The sequence below is a fragment of the Carlito syrichta genome, unplaced genomic scaffold (genome assembly GCF_000164805.1).
Source record: "Carlito syrichta isolate Samal-C Ts95f unplaced genomic scaffold, Tarsius_syrichta-2.0.1 Scaffold304700, whole genome shotgun sequence".
Classification (NCBI taxonomy): Eukaryota; Metazoa; Chordata; class Mammalia; order Primates; family Tarsiidae; genus Carlito; species Carlito syrichta.
In genome coordinates, this window is record NW_007248796.1 from 275,470 (window position 1) to 300,932 (window position 25,463).

At 36.2% G+C, this 25,463-nt stretch overlaps 1 protein-coding gene across 10 annotated transcripts in view; it reads right to left on the reverse strand.

Moving 5' to 3' along the window:
- Positions 1 to 25,463, reverse strand: part of PAM (peptidylglycine alpha-amidating monooxygenase) — a 167,500-nt gene that overhangs the window by 72,634 nt on the left and 69,403 nt on the right. For all 10 annotated transcript variants that reach the window (XM_021713729.1, XM_008060684.2, XM_021713728.1 and 7 more), the window contains 5 exons: positions 8,904 to 8,952; positions 7,638 to 7,705; positions 6,143 to 6,223; positions 5,786 to 5,862; positions 5,136 to 5,239 (listed from right to left, as the gene is read on the reverse strand). In XM_021713729.1, the coding sequence (XP_021569404.1) occupies positions 5,136 to 5,239; positions 5,786 to 5,862; positions 6,143 to 6,223; positions 7,638 to 7,705; positions 8,904 to 8,952 (379 nt within the window). The remainder of the gene's footprint in view (positions 1 to 5,135; positions 5,240 to 5,785; positions 5,863 to 6,142; positions 6,224 to 7,637; positions 7,706 to 8,903; positions 8,953 to 25,463) is intronic.

Genomic DNA, 25,463 nt, shown 5'->3' on the forward strand with positions numbered 1-25,463 from the left:
CGGGAGCGGCCACTGCCCTCCAGTCTGGGCGACCGAGTGAGACTCCAACTCAGAAAAAAAAAAGAAAAGAAAAGAGTCATACTTTATTCCTTTCCTTCTATAAATAGACTTGTAGTCAAGGTAACTCTGAGCTCCTATCTGAAAAAAGAAACTATCAAATGCTAAAAATGTTAGGATTCAAATCACCCTTGGTAGTAGCATCACGGATTGCCTATTTTATTCCACAGCCATTCATCTTGTACTCACAAACCAAAACCTTAGTTTAAACTGGACAAATTGCTTTCTGTACTTCTAAGGGAGGATTCTGACACATCTATGCTTAATTTCCATAGACGTCAACATATGTAATTCAACTCCACTAATCTGAATAATTATTAATGTCAGAAGGTGGGAAGGAAGGTTGTGTTTACTTGCTGTACTGGCTCCACTGAATGATCCTCTAAATATTCCCCAGTGCCAGTGTGATTCCCCAAAATGGTGACTGCTGGCATCAACTGTGTTCTAAAATTACAGTAGTGCATTTATTTCATCCTCTTGCATAATAAAGTGTTTATGTAATAACTTCCTCTTTTATATTGACATACGTAAGATAAATTGCCTTAAGTCTGACATACTGTGTGAGCCTGAAAATAGAAAGCCCTCAATAAGTACTTGCTGAATGAAGGAAGAATGAATAATCTTGCTTAATAAATGTTTACAGCTTATGACACAAGTATGTTAGCCCTAATATATTATTTTGTTGAATAATGAGGCAGGATAGTTTTATGTACTCAACTGATCTGTAACATTGATAAAAATGTTTATCTATGTGTTTTATATCTACATTTGCTCATATAACCGTTTATGTAGATCCTATAAGGGCTTTTATTAAAATATTTTATATTAGAAAGACATGTAACAAAGATTTATGAAAGTACCAAGTATTTTGAAATGTATCAGTTAAAAATTCCAAATATCTTTGTATACCATGTCTATATTGCAGATACTCCAACAGCTTCATGATTCCTCCACCCATACCCGGTGCCCTTTATAGTCAACAGATGTTAGGCTTGAAATTCACCAAAATGGTGTAATACTAATTCTGGAAAGAAATACAAAAAATTTAAATGAATCATTTTATAAAATTTTTAATCATTTCTTAAACAGGTTTCATGGTGCTTTTAAATGTATACATTAAGAAGTTTTTATCATATAACTTTAGCTTTGGAGGTAACACACTTTAAAATGCTGATAGAAATGCTGTGTTAGCATCTATGAATATGCATATTCTAATGAAATGACTTATTCCAAATGAAAAATGTGACCAACAAAATTGGCCAATTTGGTAAATATTATCTAACTATTCTCAAGAATTAATTTTAAATTATAGCATATAAACTTTTAGGCTGATTAGTTGACTTAATTAGCTTAATTGGCTGACTTAATTAAATTCTTTTTTTTGTTTAAACTTGACTAAACATTTGAAATGAATTTAGGAAAGTATCATGTTGAATACAAAATATGTAATGCAGCCAGGCACAAAATAATGCTTCTTCATAGATTAATTAGTACTATGTTGTCAGTATATACTTTGGTGCAACTTTATTTAGGATATATTATTCATATTTACTATTTAAAAAAATACCTGGATAAACATTTTTACTATTAAGTATATTAATATACCTTATCTTAAATCCATTTATTTTTTAAAAATTAAATTAATATTTTTGATTTATAAATCACAATTATATACATTTATAAGGTACAATGAGATATTTTGATATATGTATTCAATGTGGAATGATTAAATCAAGCTAATTAACATATCCATCATTCTGCTTATCTATTCTTTTTTATAATCAGATATTTAAAATTGACTTAGTTATTTTGTAAAATACATTATTGACTATAGTTACCTTTCAGTGCAATAAATCTCAAAACTTATTTCTTCTGTCGGAAACGTACCCTTTGATCAACAATTCCCATCCCCTGCCTCCCACCTCCCAATAACCATCATTGTACTCTCTGCTTCTATAACTTCAACTTTTTTGTATTCTTTTTTTTGAGTTGGCGTCTCCCTCTGTCGCCCAGACTGGAGTGCAGTGGCCGCTCCCGGCCACCGCAGCCTCGACCTGCTGGGCTCCGGCGATCCTTCCGCCTCAGCCTTCCGAGTAGCCGGAATTACAGGCGCGCGCTGCCACGCCCGGCTGATTTTTTGATTTATTGTAGAGATGAGGTCTCGCTGCCCAGGCGGGTCTCGAACCCACGGGAACGCATTTTCTTTGAGTGGCCATTTATGAACACTTACGTTGTTAAATCTACCTTTCCTTCTTCCTTCCTTCTCTTTCCTTCCTTCTCTCTTTCTTTCCTCCCTCCCTCCCTCCCTTCCTTCCTGTTAGAGTCTTACTCTGTCCCCAGGCTGGAGTGCAGCGACATGCTCTCATGGCCACCACAACCTCGACCTGCTGGGCTCAGATGATCCTTCCACCTCAGCTTTCCAAGTGGCTGGAATTACAGGCGTGTGCCACCATGCCTGGCTAATTTTTTGATTTATTGCAGAGATGATGTCTTGCCATGTTGCCCAGGCTAGTCTTGAACCCATGGGCTCACGCAGTCCTCTCGCTTCCAACTCCCAAAGTGCTGGGATTATAAGTTTGAGCCACTGCGCCTGGCCAAATCTACCTATTTTTTGTGGTGATATTTTGAAATAAATCCCTGATATGGGAAAATTAGTCTATTTTTAAGTGTTTTTATTAGTTATCTATGATTGTTCTACCTAAGCAAAGGTTTCTCTGATTATAAATTTCTAACTTAACTGAGTTAAGTTTAGTTTTAGTAGAAGAATCACTCAACTGAAAATCTTCGTAGTAGGTCACTATCAACAGTTTTTCTGTAAAACCTAGAGTACATGTGGCTTCAGAACAGGAAGATTAGGAAGATTTAAAACTTGAAGTCAATAGTCTTTCCACTACATAGAGAAGGGACTTACTGGCCCCAGTCTATCCTTGGATAAGTATGATTTATAACTAAGTGTGCTTCAAATCTGTGTCCAGTGGTACATTTGTGTATGTGGGTTGGAAGTAGGTGGGAAGAGAGAGGAGTGAGGAGAGATTTACAAAGTTAATATTTAACAGACATCATGAAAAATACTAGTTTTTTCTCACTGGTTAAATTTTCAACCTGTGATCCTGTAATACTCTCTGGAGGTTTTACCTATTGTTTTACAAAACAGAGATGTATTGTTGCTATTTTTCTGAAAATAAAAAGCATATTAAGTGCTATAGGAATATTATACATTATTACAAGGATTTTTATTCGTATTTAAATTTATTCAATTTTGTCTTATTAGTTTGTCATTCTATTGGGAAAAAATTGCTTCTGTAGTATAAATTAAAGCTCTGGAATATGGACTCACCCAATAACTTAATTCCCTACAATTCCTTTCTATTTCATTTATATTACCAAATGGTATTTCCTTTAGTCCACATGAGATTTGGGAAGGGATAAATTAGTATAGTCATTTTAGGGTATTATTTTAAAGCAAAATGCACATTAAAAAAAAAAGACAAGAATTATTCTAGACTCATGAAACTGAAAGAGGCCTCCAGAGATCACTTTGGCCTCCCATTCCAGTACTATAACAAGTCATTAATTTCTACGGCAGTTATTACCTGGCAATTCAGAGAGTAGATTTTGGCCAAACAAACTCTCCCAAACTGTAAAGAACCTTTTAGGCAAAAAAAATTCTACTTTTTCCACACTTAAAACCAACACATGCAACGTGTTGAAAGGGACTTTTTTTTTTTACCTGTTTTGTTTGTTTACTTACTTCAAAGGTTAATAAAATAACCAAGGGCTCTTATGTAAAGTTCCTGTGGCTGTGCACAGACATAAAATGGATAACAGCTGATCAATACCCTCTGACTCATATTACCTCATGTATTTAAAGATTGTTAGGAAGTGAACGGTCAGACTCCTTCAAATTGAGTTACATCTATTTTGCCACCCCTTTTATTACCATCATCATTTCCTGTAATTCAATAATTTTATTCCTTTTCTTAAGTCTCTTTCCCAAATTTATTTAAAAGCAAAGTTTAGGAATTTCTAATTTTAATACTTTCCTATTGGTTCTATCTTTAGTGTTAAAATGGTTGCTTATTTCTATGAAAACCCTTTTCAAGTGACATATAAAATTCTATTCCACTATATCAAATGCCCACTTTTTAAAACCTGCATCAGTACCTTTGCCCTCTCCCCTTACAGCCAACTGTTATCATAGGAATCATCCACAGTGCATCTAACACACATTTTCTGATGCTTACTTTCTGTAACTTCTCTTTGATTAAGAGATAAATGGTTGAAAACTCTAGATTCCAGGTGGCATCAGTAAATATTTTAAAACCTAGTTGAACATGAAAAGAAGGCTCCTTGATTCTTTTCTAACACAAAGCATGATAAGAAACTTTACCTTTCATTTTTCATTTAGGTAAGCTTTTTTGAAAGAGATCAGAGTGCTTTGAAAATTTTGCTCAGTGTTATAAAATATAATTATTACAAGGAGGCTTGGTATTTCGAAAATTATTTAAAAGCCTTGACATTTTCCTTTTGGAAAAGTGTGGCATATTATTATCCTCATTTAGTAGACTAAAACAACTGGAAATTACTGAATACACAGAAGCTTTAACAGGCTGAAAAAAAATCACAGTTGTGAGTATTTAATGGGCACCATCAAATGCACAAACCACATATATATCTAAATTTGAACACAGGGCAAAAGGACACTTGAGAGAAAAAATTTCACAATCATTATATTTTCTTTATTAAGATGAGTCTGAAGAAGTAATATACATGCTTGCAGTAAGGGTAATATTTAGAGGTGTGAAGCTGAGAGCCTTGAAGAAGTAGGGGAAAAGAAAGCATAAGAAATGACTATCATTCAATAGCCAAATGGTGGGGAGAAAAAAAGAAAGAAAAAATGAGCACATGTTCTGGTGTTTGTCTGAATTAATCAGTTTTGAAATGATAAAACACTACAGTTTGTAATGATCCATGACAGGATAAAAAATGTGTAATTCATCCACAAAGATAGCTGTCACCCATAATCATGCCTTGTCCCAGTAAAATTTCTTAAAACAGTGGAATGTGCAGAATCATACCCAATGTGTGTGGCTTCTGTCCTTCCTTCACCAGTGAATACACATCTTGCAGCCAGAATGTCACCAAAACTAACATCTACTGGATGTTCCACGGGGTAGAAAGCCTGCCAAAAATACATACACAATGATCTACTACAATTATCAACAAATCGCAGAACCACATGCTTTAATTATGTGAAGCTCGGCCCCACTCTGGATAGAGATGATGAATACAGACAGTAGACAGACACACACACACACACACACACACACACACACACACACACACACACAGTGAGATAACCACTGGATAAAAAAGTTCACCTTTAATCACTTCTACTTTATAACAAGGATACCAAACTTTGAAATAAACAAATACTCTTAACAAATACATTCAATAAAAGTCAGAAAACATGTAATACCAGAAGAGCTATCTGAAATATTGCCTTTGATTAAATAATGGGAAAGAAAAGATTTCACCAATATGTTTAGATTATATGGAGGTGTTGAAGTTGTAAAAAAGAAGTTATATAGCTTAAACATACAGTAAAGACAGATTTAGAGATTTTTAGATCCTAGAGGAATACACAAGGGTTGTAACAGAGTTTTCAAAAATTACTTTCTGCTGGTTGATATTTTTTTCTCTCAAAATTAAATTAGATTCTCCACACCTGTGGCAGCTGGGGACTCTGCCGTCCAATCAGTGTCCACTGTCCACTTCGTACTCTGTATCCACTTACTACCTTACCTGTAATAAACCCAAATTATAATGATATAATGTTATTAGGAAAATAAAAGAAATATTTACTTTCCTGTTTTAAAATAAAATCTGAATATTTTCAGAAACCCAAATACTGAGTATCTTAAGAAAACAGTATGATGAAACAGCATAAGACAATTTCAAGGTACTGTGTAAAATCCCCTTTGTTGAAACAGACTTAAAGTCAAATATAATTTACATTTTGCTTATAGCACTAGCAGGTACAATAAAAATATTTATAATGTAACATGCAGTTTAAAGCTCTTACCTAAATGGTGAGTGTGAACTCTGTAGGCAAAGATATGCATTGGATAATTTTTATAATGGCATGAAATGTCAGAATTCACCACTGTAAGAAATGAAAACAGAAAAAAGTCACTATTCAACCGGTAAATGACATTATTCTTTTCTACAATTTTTAGATATTAGATTCAAGGGGCACATGTGCAGCCTTGTTACATAGGCATATAGCTTGATGGTGAAGTTTGGGCTTCTATTCTTGTCTAAAAGTATTCATCAGGTTGTCACAAGATGCTAGGCACTGAGGTTTTCTTATGAAGTAAATATGCACTCACATGCTCTGTATACCTTAAGGATTTTTTTCTATGCCAGTTTCTTTAATAACATGAGTTAAAAACCCTCTCGCCTCATATTTTCATGTTACTCATAAACAAAATGACTAGGATCAAATAAAGACACCTTGTCAATGAAAATATAGGCTTAATTTGTTTCCTCCATCTTGAAATTTAACCAGTTGAAAAAGCATAAAAAATGGTTTTTGTTTTTGGAAGAAAATAATTTTTGAAAAATTGAATGCAAACACCTAAGATCACTAGGATTGGTAATTCCTGCTGAGAAGGAACCATTTCATATACTTTCCATTCCTTACAGTTTAACAAGTAGTAACTATTCAATAAAAAGTTCTTTTATAATAGGTGACAGACAATAACAAAGAGACCACACTGGTTATTAACTTTAAAAGATTCCCAGTCAAAACAAAGTACAATATTTAATATGACACTTTCATTAGAGGATCTTAAGAAACACTGATAAATATTATACTTATTCTCATAGTTTTTTGTTAGCTTGGGAGAATTAGCTACTATTATGCCCATTTTGCAAGTAAGGAAATAAGCCCTAGTAAGATCCAAGTTCAAAGACAGTTGGTGTTGAATTTACTAGCATCTTAATTTTAAACCTTTCTATGCAGTAGTTTATCCACTGCACATTAGGCCATGGGTCTTTTGTACCTCAAGAATAGATGACTGATTTTCAAAATACTCAAGATTTATGATTTAACTTATATAACCCACTACCAACCTATGGGGCTCCATTCTCAGCATCTTAATAAAGAATAGAAAATTAATAAACCACTGGTGTGGAATAGCACAAAAATCTATCTTGAATGCAAGGAAAACTCATTGCCAGGCCATTGCAGGCAATGCCTTACTAGACTATGATGCAGCCATGTGCTCTCTGAGCTATGGCCATCGCCGTGTTTCTTGGCTTTGGCTCCCTTCCCTACCTTGGGGAAGTGAATCCCCACTTGCTCATTTACTTTCTAAATAAACTACATTTTCTAATCTAAAATTAAAAAAAAATGCAGGGAAAATAAAGACTTTGGTTTATTTTCCAGGAACTCAAAGCTATTTAAATTTCAAAAGTAAATTTTAAGGTTTACAAAAAATATACTATACGTCCATTTCTACAGATTAGGTAATGAAGAATGAAGTAGTGACAAATGCTAAAAAATCATGACTCACCTTTCTCTCCTGCTGGTATAACAGTGTCAACAGACATCATAAGGTACATGCCAGCAATTAAAGGCTGTCTGCAGAAAAAAATACAATATTTTCTCAATTATCTGAAAAGAGTCAAAACTACTGGAAAAATAGAATTTATCTTAACACAGGTTTATAAAATGTGATTCTTGTGAAAATTAAAATGAAATCACATAGAATAAGAGGTAGAATGTTTGTTTTCTTAAAAGTTACTTCTCTTCTTGTGAAGACAAACTCTAAAAGGTTCCTGTGATAGCTAATTTTATATGTCAACTGGCTAGGCTATGGCACCTGGCTGGTCAGACACCAGTCTACCCAGATATTGCTGGGTAGATGTGATTTTTTTTAGATGTGATTAACATTTAAATCAGACTTTGAGTAAAGCAAATTATTCTCCATAATGTCGGTGGGCCTCATCCAATCCATTAATGGTCTTCAGAGAAAAGAAAGTCCTGCCTACAAATTGCCTTCAGGCCCAAGAATGCAACATCAACACTTCCCTGAATTTTTAGTTGGCCCTATAGATTTTGCACTTGTCAGTCTCCACTATAGTGTGAGCCCAATCCCTTATGATAAATCTCTCTCTCTCTCTCTCTGAATATCCTATTGGTTCAGGTTTCTTTGGAGATCCCTAACTAATACAGCTCTCATGATTCCTCTCTGTGACATTCGTGCCCTGGTCTAATCCCTTCCCCTTGAGTATGGGACAAAATAAGTGTAGTAATTTATCTTAACAAACAGAATACAGCAAAGTAATGATATGTCTCTTCTAGGATTAGAATATAAAAAGACTCTGGCTTCCATCTTGCATGTATGTCCTCTCTTGCCTTTTTGCTTACTTTCTGTGATGAAAATCAGTTGCCATATTGTGAGCTGCTCTTTTTACAGCCCACATGGCAAGGAAATGAGGGTGTCCTGCAGCCCACAGCCAGCAAATAACTGAATCCTATCACCAACCATGTGAGTAATCTTGGAAGTAGCCTCTCCCCGGTCGAGCCTTGAGATGACGGAAGCCCCAGTCAAGATTCCACCTGCAGACTCTGTGAGACTACTGGCCCGAGGACCCAGCTAAGTGATGCCCAGATTATTGTCCCACAGGAAACTGAGATAATAGTTATTGTTTTAAGCCAGCAAATTTAGGTTATTTTTTTTTTTAGCCACAGATGACAAACACAGTGAACTTTCCACTTTTAAGTTCTCAGAGATTTTAAAGTTGTTATTCCTTTAGAAAAAACTGGAAGTACTTACGGCAGACGTGTGAGGTGTAAGGACACACCAGAACAGTCCTTGTGATTATCTGAAAACATACATAGAAACACACATCTTAAACATGAAAATGTGAAAATAAATTTTAACCTTTTGCATTTTAAATGATTATAACTCCATATTTAAAAAAAACAAATTATGTTTCATTTGTATGGTGCTTTATGGTTTACAGAGTGCTTTTATATTCAGTCATTCCTTCAATCACCAATGTAACTTAATAACAAAAACAAAACTATCATTTCACACAATCTGTGGTATTTCTTGACTCATCAAAACGACCAGTTATCAGCTTTCCTGCAGACATGCTAGATGCTAGGCCTGAGCCTATAGAACAGAGCTGCTGCTGCTCTCCATGCATTATCTATGTTGCTGAAACATCCAGAAAAGTTGCTGCACTGAATGGTTTGTTCCATGCTGCATTAAACAACTGGATTTTCTACTTTTCAAAAACCAAAGTAGCCCATAATTTAGGTTTTCACACATTTTAGGCATTATCAAAGTCGATTGCTATTCAGATATTCATTCTATCAAAACCAAATTTTATTATTGTAGAAGATTCTGAAGCACAGCTTTCTACAGTTTGACCTGAAAAACACATATGCTTGCCTACAGTGAGAAGTCCCAGCGGGAGCAACTTGGACTTCTTCAAACAAGGTGGTCTAGGGGGCCATGAGGACTCCTGGGTCTACAGCTGCTCCTATAGCAGGCAGCAGCTTTGGTGAGAAGCATATTTCCACCTCAGTGTTTGGCGCAAGGATTATGACCTTCTAACTCCAACATGGTCCTTGCCACAGTGATGCATTATTATTTCCATAACCTCTATGCTGATCTTACTTCTAGTGAACCCAGAAACTTCAGCTAGTTTTGCATATTTTGCTGATGATTTGCAGTGTGCTCTGACTTTGCCTGCCCTTCTGTTGTAATGCAGTGCTTGGGCCACAGGATATGAAACCTCATAAGAATTAATTCATTTCAATTCACTAGACTATATATGAAATCTGTCTCTGACATGCACATCATAAAAACGAATGACACTTAAAAGGCTTATTACAATAAAGAAATACATTGATGCTTCTACTAATATTTTATCACATAATATGAAAAAATAAAATCAGAACTAAGAGAGTTAAGAAATGTACAGAACATGGACTCAGAATATTATAACCATATCTTGGCTGTGCAAACTGGCTGGAAACACCTATTTTTTGACTAGAATAAAAGTAAAGAGAAGAGAGGGGAGAGAGGGAAAAGATAACTCAGGGCAGAAGATCATGAAAACAGAATCCCATCACTTAAAGAAATATGAAAACAGTAAGGAGTCAAAAAACCAAAATGGTCTGAAATTACAGGACTGAATTTGTTCAGATGAAAGGCAGGAAAGGAAGCAAATGATTCATTCCTCTGACTTATACTGCAATATAAATATTGTACATTTCTATTTCATGTAAAATTTGTTAGGCAGAAATGTGAAGTCACCTGTATATTTTAATTGTAGGCAAATATTTGACTATAGTATAATGCCTTACAAGAAAATGTAAGTTTTCAGCTAGGTCCTCACTGAGTACCCTTGTCTAAAGTAAGTGAAATTTAGAAGGTTATTTAATACTTGTTAGGTTAGTACTGGTGATCAATATTTATACCAGCAAGACATTCTAAGTCGTCTACAAATGAGATAACTTAAGGAACTTAGCACTCTATTTAGAGAATAGGAAAAAAATTTTTAATGTTAGTTATTACCACTCTCTCTATTGGTATATTCCAAAAAATTTCAGTATGTGAATATTATATTTTAAAGAAATATACTTCCACAGTTATGAGTCTGGAATTTCTTTAATGAAAGAAACTGAAGCAGATCAGATTTCCCTAAGTAATAACACAGGACAAGAGAGGGAGAACATGGAAACATTAAGAGTAAAATGGTTAAAAACAGGGGAATAGAATTGAAATTTGGCATGTAAAATATATTGCACAAAACATATATTCTCAAAAGCATCTGAACTAGGTAGATACAGAAAAGAATCATACATAAAGTAAAGAAATTTTTGTAAGATAAATACCATAGACTGGCTAAAATGAAATTCTTGAATTAGGGGCCATGGGACCGTGAAGAAGTTGATAATATTTCAAGGTCTTTCCATGACTTTTATTCATGAAAGTCCCTTTGACCAGCCCCAAGACAACCTGATTTTTTCTGAGTTCTGGGCTAGAAGTCAGTTCAACAGGATCCTATGTTTGTAGAAAAGACAGCAAGGTCATTTTATGTTGATCTCGAAATTGCTGTTCCAATTTATATTCATTTATTCTGTACAACCTTTATCATACAAAAGTTCTGACAGTCCTTCTTTTCAGGTAGATTCATTTATTATTACTTCAGTTTTCTTATTCTGAAGTAAACTGCTCTCTCTTTCGTTGAGTTGGACTCTAAGTTCACTCTCTAAGGCACACTGGTGAATACCTGACCTTTAGCTACTAATGCTCTGTATTTACAGAGAATTGAACCCAAGACATCCCTGTTAAAGAAGGTTTTTTGATTGCTGCTATCTTGCAATAAGACACATTTTAGCCTAATGGACTTCAAGACATGGACATGAATCTTCATTCACTAGACAGTTATGAGATAACAATGACATATCTCATTATGTCAGTATATTCCATTATAATATCATATGTATATACTAGAAGCTTTTGTAATAGTGAAGACACTTACAGTGGAAAAGTTGAAAGAATCATTTTCAAAAAGAAACGTAAAATAACAAAGTCTAATAATGCCTTAGAGGCACATCACAGCATAGGACAGTATTGCAGTGCTAGTTGTTGGGTGGTAAGACTTCAAAAGGGTAGTCTGATAATGAAAGAAACGAGTATTTCCAGACACCAGATGAGACTTGAAAATAGCATTCAATCAGAATCTAATCTTAAGCAAGATGAAACTGAATGACTCCTCTACAAGAGGTCTCAGCTTGCCTTGTTTGAGAAATTGCTTTCCTCTGCTTAGGCAGAGAAGAATAACCACAGCAAGGTATTCTGTCAAATATATAGACGTATAGAATTTCAGAATTGAAAGCATCCTCAGAGATGATAGAGTTCAAATCTTATACTTTGTAGATAGAAAAGAAAGAAGCTACAGAGATTAAGTGTGTTGCCCAAAGTAATTCAGCTAACTGGTGACACATCTGAGTATCAAAACTAATTTTCCATGTTAATATTTAATAAACAATATTTACTAAAGAAAAAAACAAAAAACAAGAGACTCTTAGAGAGTCTCTCTAAGTCTCTTAGAGACTTCCAGGGTTTTTGTCTGTGAAATATCCTGAAGTTAATAGGTAACCGGTGGTACTTAAGGACATCCACTTCAGCAGGAAGCTTCATTCTCTTAATGGGAGGTGAAGACATGGGATATGAGGTTATCCATCCCAAACTATTTAGCTTGCTTTTCTAATAATAGCTTGCAGTTCCTGCTTGGATGCATAGCTAAGTAGTAAAGTATGTGGAATAATGCATGATAATAACCTATTACATCTTAAGTTCTTAGAAGTCTGTTCTCTCTCCTTATTTTTCCCTCCAGAGATAGCCCTCTATACTTTAAGAGCTCATCTTGTCCTGGTTGTTTCCTGCTTCAATAAAAGGATAGGCTAACCATTGATCCTGAGGGAACCAATGATTCTTATACACAATAGCCCACTAATTAGGAAAGTCCATTGGAAAGACAGTTGTAGAGTGGATTTCAATTCACTACAGTCTGCTAGGTAGGTGAAGTCAAAGGACAGGACATAATCATTTCCTACTCTTCTGAACCACCCTTTTGGATAACGGCTTCTTTCCTTAAGGAGGTACTAAAAAGTATGCCTGAGATCACTGCCAAGGCTTAAGAAAGACAAAGAAGTAACATCTTTAATAATAAAAACTTATTTTTAGAAAATTTGGGAGCTAATAGTTCTAAAGAGCATCATACCCTTCCACCCTTCCAGAATATTCCAAACAATTTAAAGGCCAGCTTTTCTGCTTTCTCTCTGTCTTGAACACACAAACAAAAACGAATCAGTAATAGCATAGTAAATTAAAATAATTTTGCAATAATATATGTACATAGATCTTGTAGTAACTATTTGACTATTCAGTTGTCTTGACCTTTACCTATGGTTCTTGGTTCTAAATTAATAACCTTAGTGGGACAGAATGCTTTGCTGAGACTAAATCATGGCTCCCAAGGTGATCAAAAGTAGGAGATTACTTGGAGATTAATTTCTAAAGTTGAGGGCAATTTCATATAATTAAAATTACTTTGAAAATCCCTTAGGAGAATGAAGAGTGAGGTCCCCAAGAGATCCAACATAGCCAGTTTCCTTAATATTGGAACAGACTGCTGTCAGTTGTCTTAGTTGGACCATTTTTTAAAAAAAGACATTTCTATACAGTTAGGCCATGTTGTTATGTAAAAATTATTATTTCTGTGCAAATGAAACTCTGCTGCAGAGAGATGAACTCATGCACAACAGACATATAGGAAGTGAACCCAACTGGGGGAATAGCAGATCTGGGTCTTATTTTGTGTTCACTCTGAGCACAGGCATGTTGAATAGAACTCCATGTTTTTTTCGTTTTGTATTCCACTGTTTCATTATTTTATTTATTTTCACTGGTACAATCTTAAGTAATTCCTTTACAACACATTCATGGATCTGAAGGTGTATGTCCTAGAACACTCCAAGTGTCTTCGATTTGGACTCTCTTTTGATTGCTATTTAAGTTGCAAATAGAATTCTAGGTATTATGAGGCTGAATTGTGTCCCCCCTAACCAAAATTCATATGTTGAGGTCCTAGTCCTTATAACTCAGAATGTGACTGTATTTGGAGATAGCACCTTTAAAGTGGTGATTAAGGTAGAGGCTGTTAGAACCCTGGTTTTAATGAAGCTAAGACACAGCTCCTTTCTTTGTTTTTTGGTACCACTGGACTATAAATACAGTTCCTAAAGTCACTTAACAGTACTCAGAAAAAGATGCATATCCAAACTAACCAGAAAATGCAATATTAAAGTTTTGTTTTTAAATTGGAGTTTCTTCAAAACAAAATCTAAGTCACCAAATTTCTCCTAAAGAATTTATGGATCCTTCAAAGCATATTTTCAAAGTATCAGGACTCCCCAGTTATAGATACATCAAGATAAAATAGTCCCCATTCAAAAGCACTAACACTTTAAACTATCATGACAAGTGTGTGCCTGTTAGCAAAATATAACTGAAATAAAGGCACTGTGAATACACAACACATGCCATACAGAGGTTTTCCTGAGGCTGCTGAAAGCTGGGTAAGCAGATGAGCTTCAGTGCTAAATAAACCTGCACTATGGGAAAAAAATCTTCAAAAAAGAGTTCTTTTTGAAGCTGTCACTGCATTGAGTTAGCCTCTTTTGATTTTGTGTTCACTGCTATGGGACTAGAAATTACCAGCTTCCATTTGCCTTGTGGCAAGGAAGAGAAAATGCATTTATCCATCCTGCAAGATGACGAGTTTCACAAATGATGGCCTGTACTATTCCCAAAAGAGATGAAATGGAAGCCAGGAAAGCAGGCTCACCAATCTGCTTTTATAATCGCTCTGTGTGTGGAGGACGGTATGGTACGGCTAATGTCGGAGTACTTTCCTGTTTCCATCTTTTATGATGCAAGAAAAAAAAAGAATCTACAATGACGTTTATGATTTATACTATTTCATCTCTCAGAATTATGAACCTGCTTCAGAGTCATCCTTCCAAGGAAGTGAAACTACAGGACAAAATCTACCAATCCTAGGTAAATACAATACTTTTAAAAAATGTGGTGTGAACCTTAAAAACTATTGACTGGTTTCTGAACTCTTTATTGACCTACAATAATATACCTCACATTGCACGAATCTGAAAGTGAAACTCCAGGAATTTTAAAAAAGGACACGCCTATTGTAACCAGCACCCAGATCAAGAAACAAAAATTCCCCACTCATGTCCCCTTCCTGAGGCATTAGGTTTTAAACCTCTATATTTATGTACATACCATATTTAAACATCTCATTGTCTTCCTGACGTTGTCTTTGGCTAAAACCAAGCACATTTAGCTAGCATGTCCATAGCTTCGTGAGCTTTGGTTGGATGTTTTAAATATCATATTTGATTCCTAAGAAATATTTTTTATTTCCCCTTACCCCCAGCCAAAAGTACTATCAAAAATTGGAATATGTCTTTTGAAGCTCAACCTAAAATTAGTGGCTACATTTTCAACCCAATTATCTTTATCAACTTAAAATATGATTCTGTCTTGTGTTTTGGTTCTTCAGTGAAAAAAAATAAATCCAAAGGATCTAATTTATATATAGTCATATATGCATGCATTTCTTGGTATTAATTAGAGAATATACTTTGAACATTATAGCTATTATATTTGATTTAGCATTTATTTTCAGTCATTCAATATGTTTATCTTGAAATGTGGCAAGAAGATTAATAAAGTATATTTATAATGCACTTATGAATGGAAAAGCAGTATAAATGCTAAGTACCATTACTACATTAAGAAAAAATATTGAAACCCTTCAGTGACCAAATTTTCTCAAAATTTCTTTAGACCTTAACCTAGTCTTTACCATAAGATACAGTGTTGGTGTAGAAAGGTCTGTGGTTACTGACCAGATGTTACTTCACTTTCAGTTGGGACTTTAGTGTGAGGTATAATCTATTGATAACTTAAGTAAAGTAACATCTTGAAATACTTCACAGAAATGGGGCTAGAAAAGCATGGGAGAAGACAAATGGCCTGACAAGAAGAAAGACTTTTGGAAGTTTCCAAAAATAGAAAAGAGAATTAATATATAATGAGAAGAAATGGAAAGCAGATGAAGGGTTTCCAAACTGGATGAGAAGAACAATCATGTTCTGTCAGGAGAAATAGGGAGGTTAGTAGGTTGTCTTCTGGGCCTAAGGAAGCTTTGATTTTATTCTGCTAATAGAATCTTCTGCAAATATTATTAAATATTATATCTGAATGACTTCCATCAAGTGCTATTTTAGGTCATGTATTTCTTTAGAGTAGTTTTTCCATTTTACAAGTAAAATGGTCAACGAATGCAAAAGGAATTATTACTAAAAGGGTATTGGAATGTGCAAACCCTAGCATGTCTCTCTAACAACTTCCCTCTGTTCCCAGAATTCCTGAAACATAATAAACAAACATGTCAGGGCCATGAGGAGAGCAGTGGGGAGCATGTGAAGGCACAAAACCTATGGAAGTATGAGTGGTGAGTGAAAAACATGAGCTAGTGCTGCTAGTGTCCTGAACTACATTTCACTGAATCAGAATTGCAGTTCTGAATTTTTGTGTGAGCCAATGGGTAAGTGACTTCTTTATTACTCCTCTTAACTCCCTTTGGTTAAAAATGAAATGCTATTTGCTATGAACTTAAAAGGAATTAATTAGTTGATGACTATGTAGCTATGACCAGCTTGGAAACAAAGAGTTAATAATTATGTAATTTTAAAAAACCCCATGATTTGCAAAGGGATCAACAAATGTAAAGCCCAAGGCTTTCTCAGAAAACTCCCAGAAGAACCAAAAGGGTAATGTAAATCTGAAGAACTAAATCGCACGTAGGAAGGTTTTTCCTTTCCCACAAAGACATCACTTAAGTGAAATACTATATTGTTCAATATTGAATTACTTTAACAAGTCCACATTTTAAGAGACATTATGAATATATTCTTTAAAAAAGAAATGATACTGCAGTAGTTTACATATCGTCTCATAATCAAATGACTGAAAATGTAATTCTGATACTTAACACCCATATTTAGGTGTTAATAAACAGGTGTCCCATGGACTGAGTGAGATGAATACAGATCATTAGTCTTCCGTACTGAAGATGATTAACAAAGTTGAAATGCAGGACGCAGAGAATCTGGGAGCTCACATTTATGTGAAGAGACTGGCAAAAGCAAAAAAATACTGCAGGATAATAGGCTTATTTTGGATCATTTGAGAGGTACTGAATAGTCCTAAAATCACTCACATGACTCACATCAAGCTGCTTGTGTATAATGAAGGTTAGAGAGGAATATGAAGAACATCCGATTACCATTCTTCTGAAATCAGTGGGATTATCAAGCAACCTGATTTAGAGATATCCCTACATGAAAAGGGAAATGGATTACCTCAGACATTAAAATGAAAAGGCACAAAATAAGATGAAGTAAATTGCTCTGATCTTTATTCATATTCATTCTGTTGTGCATGAGTTCATTCCACTTCTTAACTACGGCTCAAAGGACTTCCAGAAACACTGGCTCCGTTACTTGTTTTATAAAGTTATGGCATGATCTCTGTCACAAACTAGAAATCCAACACAAATTAAATTCTTTTCCTTTTTAATAGCATTGGACTACCTTAGGCAAGACCCGTAACCTTTCCAAGCATCGATTTTCATTTCTTTAAAATGGAGGGGTTGGGCCAGATGATCTCTTCAACACACTGCTCTCATTCTGTCACCCTGAACTCTGTACTCGGTCTCAGATTTTAAAAACAAGTGCTTTAAAATCAAACGAGTCCAACAGCACATGAGATCTATTGGTCTTACTCTTTTCTTTTCAGAAGAAAAGAAAAATAATAGTCATGCTTTCCTCTTCAACAATGCCTTCTCAGGCCATGCTTCTTTAACTTCTTTCCTTTATCTGAAAAGGCTTAAGAGGTTATGGCATTTCATGGAGGTTGAATGTCACCTTCTAGCCATTACTTATTTATTAGAGTTGCTCTCCTGGCCTTCTCCCTTTCTAGTTTCTGCCACCAATTATATTCCACTTAAAAATATATTTTAAAAAAAGTTAAAAATGGAGGGATATAACTTATTTTGGTTCATTCTTCAAAAAGTCTTCATTAGATTAAGTGTGAGGAAGGAACAATTGTGTACCTGTAGATAGGAAGGAAGCTCCCCAAGGAAATCCTATATGCATCGTAAGTGGCTTCTATTAAAGCATCTTAAAATTCCAATACCAAATTTTGTGAAAAAATTAAGAATAAAAATAAACTCTTTCAAATTTCTAAGTGAAATAAAGTGCAAGAATAACCAGACAGAAATGAAATGCATTTCCTTCTTCCAAAGCTCCCTTTTTCTTAAGAGAATTGAGTTTTAATTATAATTAAACTTATTTTGGTAAATGTAAATTATTCTGCTCATATCCCGGGAGATTATTCTGACACACCTGTAGTACAGGAAAAATGTAGAAGTGACTTCAATCCTTACTAGAAAAACTTGAGTGCCAGTTATCAAAGTTCAGTTTGCTTGAAAATCAATTAGGGATTTTCAGTGAGGGAATTTAGTAGTGTGCTGATAATACATTGGCTCTACGAAAAAAATACATGTGTGTATATATATTAATGGGTTTATTATGGCAAATATGTGGCAAAAGTGTAGCACACAATTTTATAAAAATAAAATAGGCCTGACTTGGTGACTGATGCCTGTAATCCCAGCATTTTGGGAGACCAAGGCAGGAAGACTGCATGAGGCCAGAAGTTAGAGACCAGTCTGACAGACACAGCGAGACCTCATCTCTACAAAAAATAAAGAATTAACCGGGTGTGGTGGCATGCGTCTATAGTCCTAGCTACTTGAGAGGCCAAGACAGAAAAAGATTACTTTGAACCCAGGAGTTGAGGGTACAGTGAGCTATGATCACAACAATGCCCTCCCTCCTGGGCGACAGAGGGAGACCTATTCTCAGAAAATAATAATAATAACAAAATATACAATACTCTTTATTGTGAATTCCATATATGCAATTGACTCTCAAAGAATTATTTTCTTGGTTTTTGCTGAAATTTTCTATAGTGCACCTATGACTGAAATTGGGAGTGAGTAATTCAGACAAGAATGTTGGTATTTTTGTTAAATGAAATAACAAAAACATATGTTGGAACTGCATTTGCTCGTTTAGGATGTCAGCAAAATCTCTGCTGTACTGGATAACAGTGTGTGAATACTAGAAGAATACTTCCTCAGATTTTTTGGTCATTCACAATAATCTACATTACTAACAGAGCTTCTATCATTTGCTTAGATCTAGACAACCAAGAAAATAATAGATCAAACTCTGACTTGCAGTACTTGTCAATTTCCATGGTGTAAATTTTCCCACCACGGCTGATTTCAAACTACCAACAAGACATCACTGAAAAAGGAAGAAATGCGCAGTAAAACAACATTTTGTAGTATTTCCATCACACAGATATAACATATGTAAATATCCTCAAGAGCATAGATAATAGTAAAATGTAAAATAACTGGGAAATAATGGGTTTTGAGTATTCAAATTTGCCTTTATTTTTAATGGTGGCTACCGTTAACAATCAACTACAAAATACCTACAAATTACCGGTTGGCTCCTGTGAGCCTATATGAGCTAGCCCCAGGATACCACTGTCTATGCTCTACCTTCTATGCATCTGATTCAGTATGTCTAGTTTAAACCAGGAATTTTCATTTTAAAAAGTACACCAAGGAGAGTGTGGTGCAGGTGGTCCTCTGATTAGATTTTGAAAATCTTGCAGTAGACTATATACTTTAATCCTTTCAATGAAATATTCTGGGGTGTTCCTACATTTCAGTAAATACTCGGAAAAAATTTTAAAGTGTGAAAGCATCTAGTGCATGTAAGGCAGGGGGCTTGCTCATTCACTGTGGATTGTAAATTGAAAAAACTGTTTTGTCAAGTAATTTGGTTAAATCTGTTAAGGTTTAAATACTCTATGACCCTCAAATCCTATTTCTAGACATCTATCCTGCAGTAGCAATACATGGTTACCTAAAACGTTTCTAACATTGCTTGTAACAGCAAAAAACCCAGAACGTAAATATCTTTAATGGAGAACAGGATACATAAACAATAGAATATCTGCCCAACAGACTACTAGGCAGCCATTATAAATAATGAAAGAGCTTTACATGTGCTGCCTTAGAAATATGCCCAGGGTACATTGTTAAATGAAAACAACAACAGATGCAGACCTATGGGGAATGTGATCTGATTCTTGTCCAAAAAAGAAAAAAGTACATATATACATGACTGTGGTTTCTATGTACATGTAGAAATACTAAGATAAGCTAATGAAAAGTTGGCAGATATAAATAATAGTTACCTGGGGTGAGAGAAGGCAAGGAGAAAGGAAGAGGAGGGCTTCACAGATTTTTTTTTTCAATAGTAGAGGTATTATGAGTGATTTTTTTGCTTTTCTTTTTTACATTTTTCTGTATTTTCCAAAAGATAGCAAATAAAGTCCAGGAGCAAAGATTATTTTAAAGGGAAAATAGGCAAAAACAGTCAGAGTCCTCCAATCCTCATTAGTATTTTAACTAATAACTGAATTATTAAGAAATAGGTTTCTTTAATACTGGAACTTTTTCCAATTCTGAAGTTTAAAAAGCATTAGAAGTCTAAAGTTGGTTTTTTTTAAAATAAAGTTTGACAGCAAAATCTGACCTGAATGAACATCATACAGTTTATGTCTTTATCCCTTTTGGTGTTACTATTTGAACATTTTGCTATAGATATACCAGTGTATTTAATTAAGAATGGTGCCCCAGATTCCCAAAGGTGATATAATGTAATTCATGATTTATGCACTTGAATACCTTTCAGAAATATTAAAAGCTCTTCATTTTAAACCACATCTGCCCCAAAGCATTTGAATAAAGGTTTGTGTCCTTGTATCAAGGGATATTGGAAATGGGAGTTAGGGAGAGAAGAAAGAAGACTTGGCAGACAGCCTGAACATTACAGCCTTGGGAAAGAAAAGAAAAACTGAGGGGAAAGCCCACCTTTCTTGGAACCACATTTCTGTATCTGCCGGGGGTGCAGCTTATTCCCTGTAGCTGAGAACCTGGAAACAAGATGTGTGCTCAGGAATGAAAGCTCACAGTGAGAACTAACCTTATGGTCTATTCTGGACGATTAGGGTGGATGGCCTATGTACATTCAGGGTCCTATTCAGGGAATGCCAAGTCAAGTTCTAGGAAGGTGCCAGCTGTCTCCCTTTCAGTGTAGTGTCAGGCATTTGAGCCTGGGGTGGAGGTGCAGTAACACAATCCTCCTCCCATATTTACAATTTCAAAGGATTCTTAAATATGGAAAGTTATCCAAAATGCTCTAAAATGCATGGGTTTCAATATCCTGGCCCATAGTATCGCTCACTTTGCAAAGGCCTGGGTAAAAGCAGGCTTCATACATTTTGCCAGAAAGCACACAAGAGGTAGCTACCCGTGAACACTTAGAAAAGACAACAGGGGAAGTGATGGTAATGATTTTTGACCCAGTTTCCCAATCTCTCTGCAGTCAGGTATCAGGAAGTCACGAGCACTCGAATGCTTACCCTGAAGCCAGAATAGCTTGCTTTATACTGGAATGAAATCATTTTAAGCGCAGTTACCTTGCCACTGATCCCTGCTCCATCTTGTTCAAAAATGCATTAGCAAGGGATTTTTCATGGGCTCACAATTTCAAGGCTTTTTTTTTTTTTTTTTCAATTGCTTCCTGGCAGTAGTCTTGTAAGAGGCAGAGCTGCAGCTGGAGCCATGGTAGAATTAGAATTCTGGGGTCTTCTGTCTTCCCTTTCTCCTGCCACTGCTACCATTTCTGCCCTCTCACCCTACTACTCCTTCAGTTGTGGTAAGGGAGTAGGAACCCCCTGTGGGTGTATCTGTGTCGATGTATATGCATAGATGCATGACCTGTGCCCTGGAACGTCCACCTGTCTGGAGTTAAGCTATACAGAAGACATAACGAAAAGGATCAAAGCTGGGATGGAATGAAGCAGGAGAGCCAGGAGAAATAAAATCTGAAGTTCACCAAGTTCAGGCACTACTGTTTCCATGCTTTTGTTCAGAAAGTTCCCCTTAAGGGCTGCAAGCCAAAGTCCATTTCCTCTAAATAATACTATGAAACTTTTCTGGATTCCGTATCTAAGGAAACAGTTCAGAACAAGGGAGAAGGGTGCCTTCAGGAGATCAATCTGGCAACCTGGAGCACCTCCTAAACTAGGTGTGATTATGCCTACTTTTAAATCCCTCTCTCACTGCACTTACTTTGTACTGACTTGTATTATTATTACAGTTATTGTTCTTCTTTTCTTTTTTTTTCTTTTTTTTAAGACAGGGTCTCACTTTGTTGCCCAGGCTGGAATGCAGTGGCACATCACAGTTCACTGCAGCCTTGATCTCCTGGGCTCAGGCGATCCTCTTGCCTCAGCCTCCTAAGTAGCTGGGACTACAGGTGCACCACTATACCTGGCTTATGTTTTAAAACGTTTTATAGAGACGAGACTTGCTATGTTGCCCAGGCTGGTCTCAAACTCCTAGGCTCAAGCAATCCTCTCACCTCAGCCTCCCAAAGTGCTGGGATTACAGGTGTGAGCCACTGCAGCCAGTTCTTATTTTAAGTGTATTTACCCACAGGGTCAGGGAGCGCCATGAGACTTTTGTTCTACATAATCTTTTCCTCCATGTAGTGTATTGTTTGAATTAAAATGAGTTGCAGTGGCAGTTTGACAACAAAGGAGGCTACAGAAAATATAGAAAAGCCCAAGGAAGAAGGCATAAGCCCAGCAATATGGAGTAACTCTATGTACTCATAAAAATTTGAAAGAAATCACAACACAATATTTGATATTCACTAGGAGATCTCAAAACTAGAAAGAAAAGGGAGACGAGGATACAAAAGAGAACTAGCATTCATTGCCAATGGGCTCTGTGTCAGGCATAACTGTAACATTTAACATGCATCATGTAATTTAACTTCACAAGATACATAATATATTCTTGAATGATTTGTATCCAAAATGTTTTATAGTACTTGCAAGGTTAAAACCTCAGCATTTTGGAAAATTTGTCCATTGTAAATGACCATCCTCTAAGGCAGGGGTTCCTAATCCCTGGGGGCTCTGGGGACCCCTGTTAGGAACCAGGCCACACAGCAGGAGGTGAGCAGCAGGAAAGCCAGTGAAGCTTCATCTATATTTATAGCCATGCCTCATCACTCACATAACCGCCTGAGCTCCACCTCCTGTCAGATCAAGCTAGTGCTGGGGAATGGCTGCAAATACAGATTTACATTAGCAGTGAGGTCTGCCTGCACATCCCCCACCCCCCCAAGGGGGAAAACTTATCTTCCATGAAACTGCTCCCTGTGGCCAAAAAGCTTGGGGACCGCTGATCTAAGGGTTCTAACTAGAATTTTATGATCTAATTTTACTAATGTAACCCCCCAAAATTCGTATACTAAAGTTTCAAGAACTTGTGTAATAAAGAGTTGAAAATAGGTTCTCTAGGTTTGACTCATTTAATTTAGAATGTAAATATTAAACACCCACTCTAAGGAAAATGAATCTTCTGGCTCTACTCCCAGAAGCATGCTAAAATGTAAAAAATGCAGGTGTACATTGAGGGCTGTGATGAAGGCATGGAAGCAAGCCCTAACTGTGTGTGCATGTGTGTGGTGTGTGTGTGGCACATTGTTAATGACATTTGTTAGTTTTCCTATATTTACCAAGAGCTTAATGACAGTAAATCAATTATAGCTAGGAAATTTTGCCAACCCAAAGGCAAGGCTATACACTTGGGGAGAGATCTGGACCTCCATTCTGAGAATATCAGTTCCAACTTCAATTGGTAAGTGCATGGGATTTCCAGTTTGAGAAATGTGTTATTGCTCTTGGACACCAGTGAGCTAATGCCAGAAATTCTAGAAATGAGAGGACAAGTTTCTTAAGATTCCCCTGGGCCAAAACATCCAGAAGAAGTGTGGCAGGATTCTGTAATAATTTCAGGAGAATTTTCTCTTCAGAACCAGACTTCACTGAAAACCTTGGTCAAAAAAAGGCAGAGAGAAAGACCTGGAGAAATCCCCAGTTCCCACCATTCTAATTTCCTTAAGGGCAGGAACTTGGTCTTGTGGTTTATGTTTGTGGAGCTGAACTATGTTAATAACAACTACTGTCAAGAACAGGAAACACAGCAAAAGTTCTACTGGCAACATGACAGATACAAACATAGTTCTGCGCCTAACATAATGAGAAATGACAATACCCTTGAAAGGTAGCCAATCTCCTCATTATATGGGCAACTAGACAAACTGTTACATTTTGTGGAATTTATCCATTTATAGGAACTATAATGATAATAACTGACACGTACTGTCTGCTCACCTTTATGTTTATATGAGTCATTCTGATCCCATTTCACAGATCAGGAGAGCAAAAGGGAGGGTTAGAAGATTAGTGAGGGTAACAAAAGTGCAGGCTGTTTGGACCTAGAGTTTGGACATAAAATCTGGTACCATGCTATTGCCTGTATGGGACATTTATTTCCAATTAGAATATATTCTGTTTTCCAAGGAATATTTTTCAATTTTTAAAATTTATTTTTAGAGACAGGCTTTCACTCTGTTACCCAGGCTGGAGTGCATTGGCAAGATCACAGCTCACTGCAGTCTTAAACTGGGCTCGAGTGATCTTCTTGCCTTGGCCTCCAGGTGTACACCATGACACCTGACTAATTTTAAAAATTGTGTAGAGACAAGCTCTTGCTATGTTGCCCAGCTGGTCTTGAATTCCTGGCTTCAAGCGTTTTTCCCACCTTGGCTTCCAAAAGTGCTGGAATTATAGGCATGAGCCACCATGCCCGGCTTCCTGGGAATAGTAATTTATAAAAAATTATACAATTAAAAAATCATTCTGAATTGAAACAGGACCCCTACCTATCACCATACACAAAAATTAACTATAAATGGATCAAAGACCTAAGTGTAAAACCTCAAATTATAAGAATCTTAGAAAATGCAGGAGACACCTTTATGGAAATTGGAACTGGCAACCAATTCCTGATCAAAACTCCAAGTGCCCATACCATAAGAAATAAGATAGACAAGTGGGACTTCATCAAATTGATAAGCTTCTGCAAAGCAAAAGAAACTATCAAGAAAGCAGGGAAACAGCCCACAGAATGGGAAAAAATATTTGCCAACTGTGTATCTGACACAGGCCTAACATTTAGGATTTATAAGGAACTCAAATGCGCCGAAAGGAAAAAAACAAACAGCCTCATTAAAAAGTGGGCAAAAGACATGAATAGACACTTCTCAAAAGAAGATACATGGGCAGTCAACAGACACATGAACAAATGTTCAGCCTCACTCATCATCAGAGAAATGCAAACCAAAAGCACATTGAGATACCACCTAACCCCAGTAAGAATGGCAGTGATTAGCCGGGTTCGGTGGCTCAGCCTGTAATCCCGTGCTTGGGGAGGCTGAGGTAAGTGGATTGCCTGAGCCCGTGGGTTCGAGACCCACCTGGATGACTTGGTGAGACCTCATCTCTACAATAAATCAAAAATTAGCTGGGCGTGGCAGCGCATGCCTATAGTTCCAGCTACTTGGAAGGCTGAGGCGGAAGGAACGCCTGAGCCAAGCAGGTAGAGGCTGCAGTGGGAGGGAGCAGCCACTGCACTCCAGTCTGGGTGATACAGTG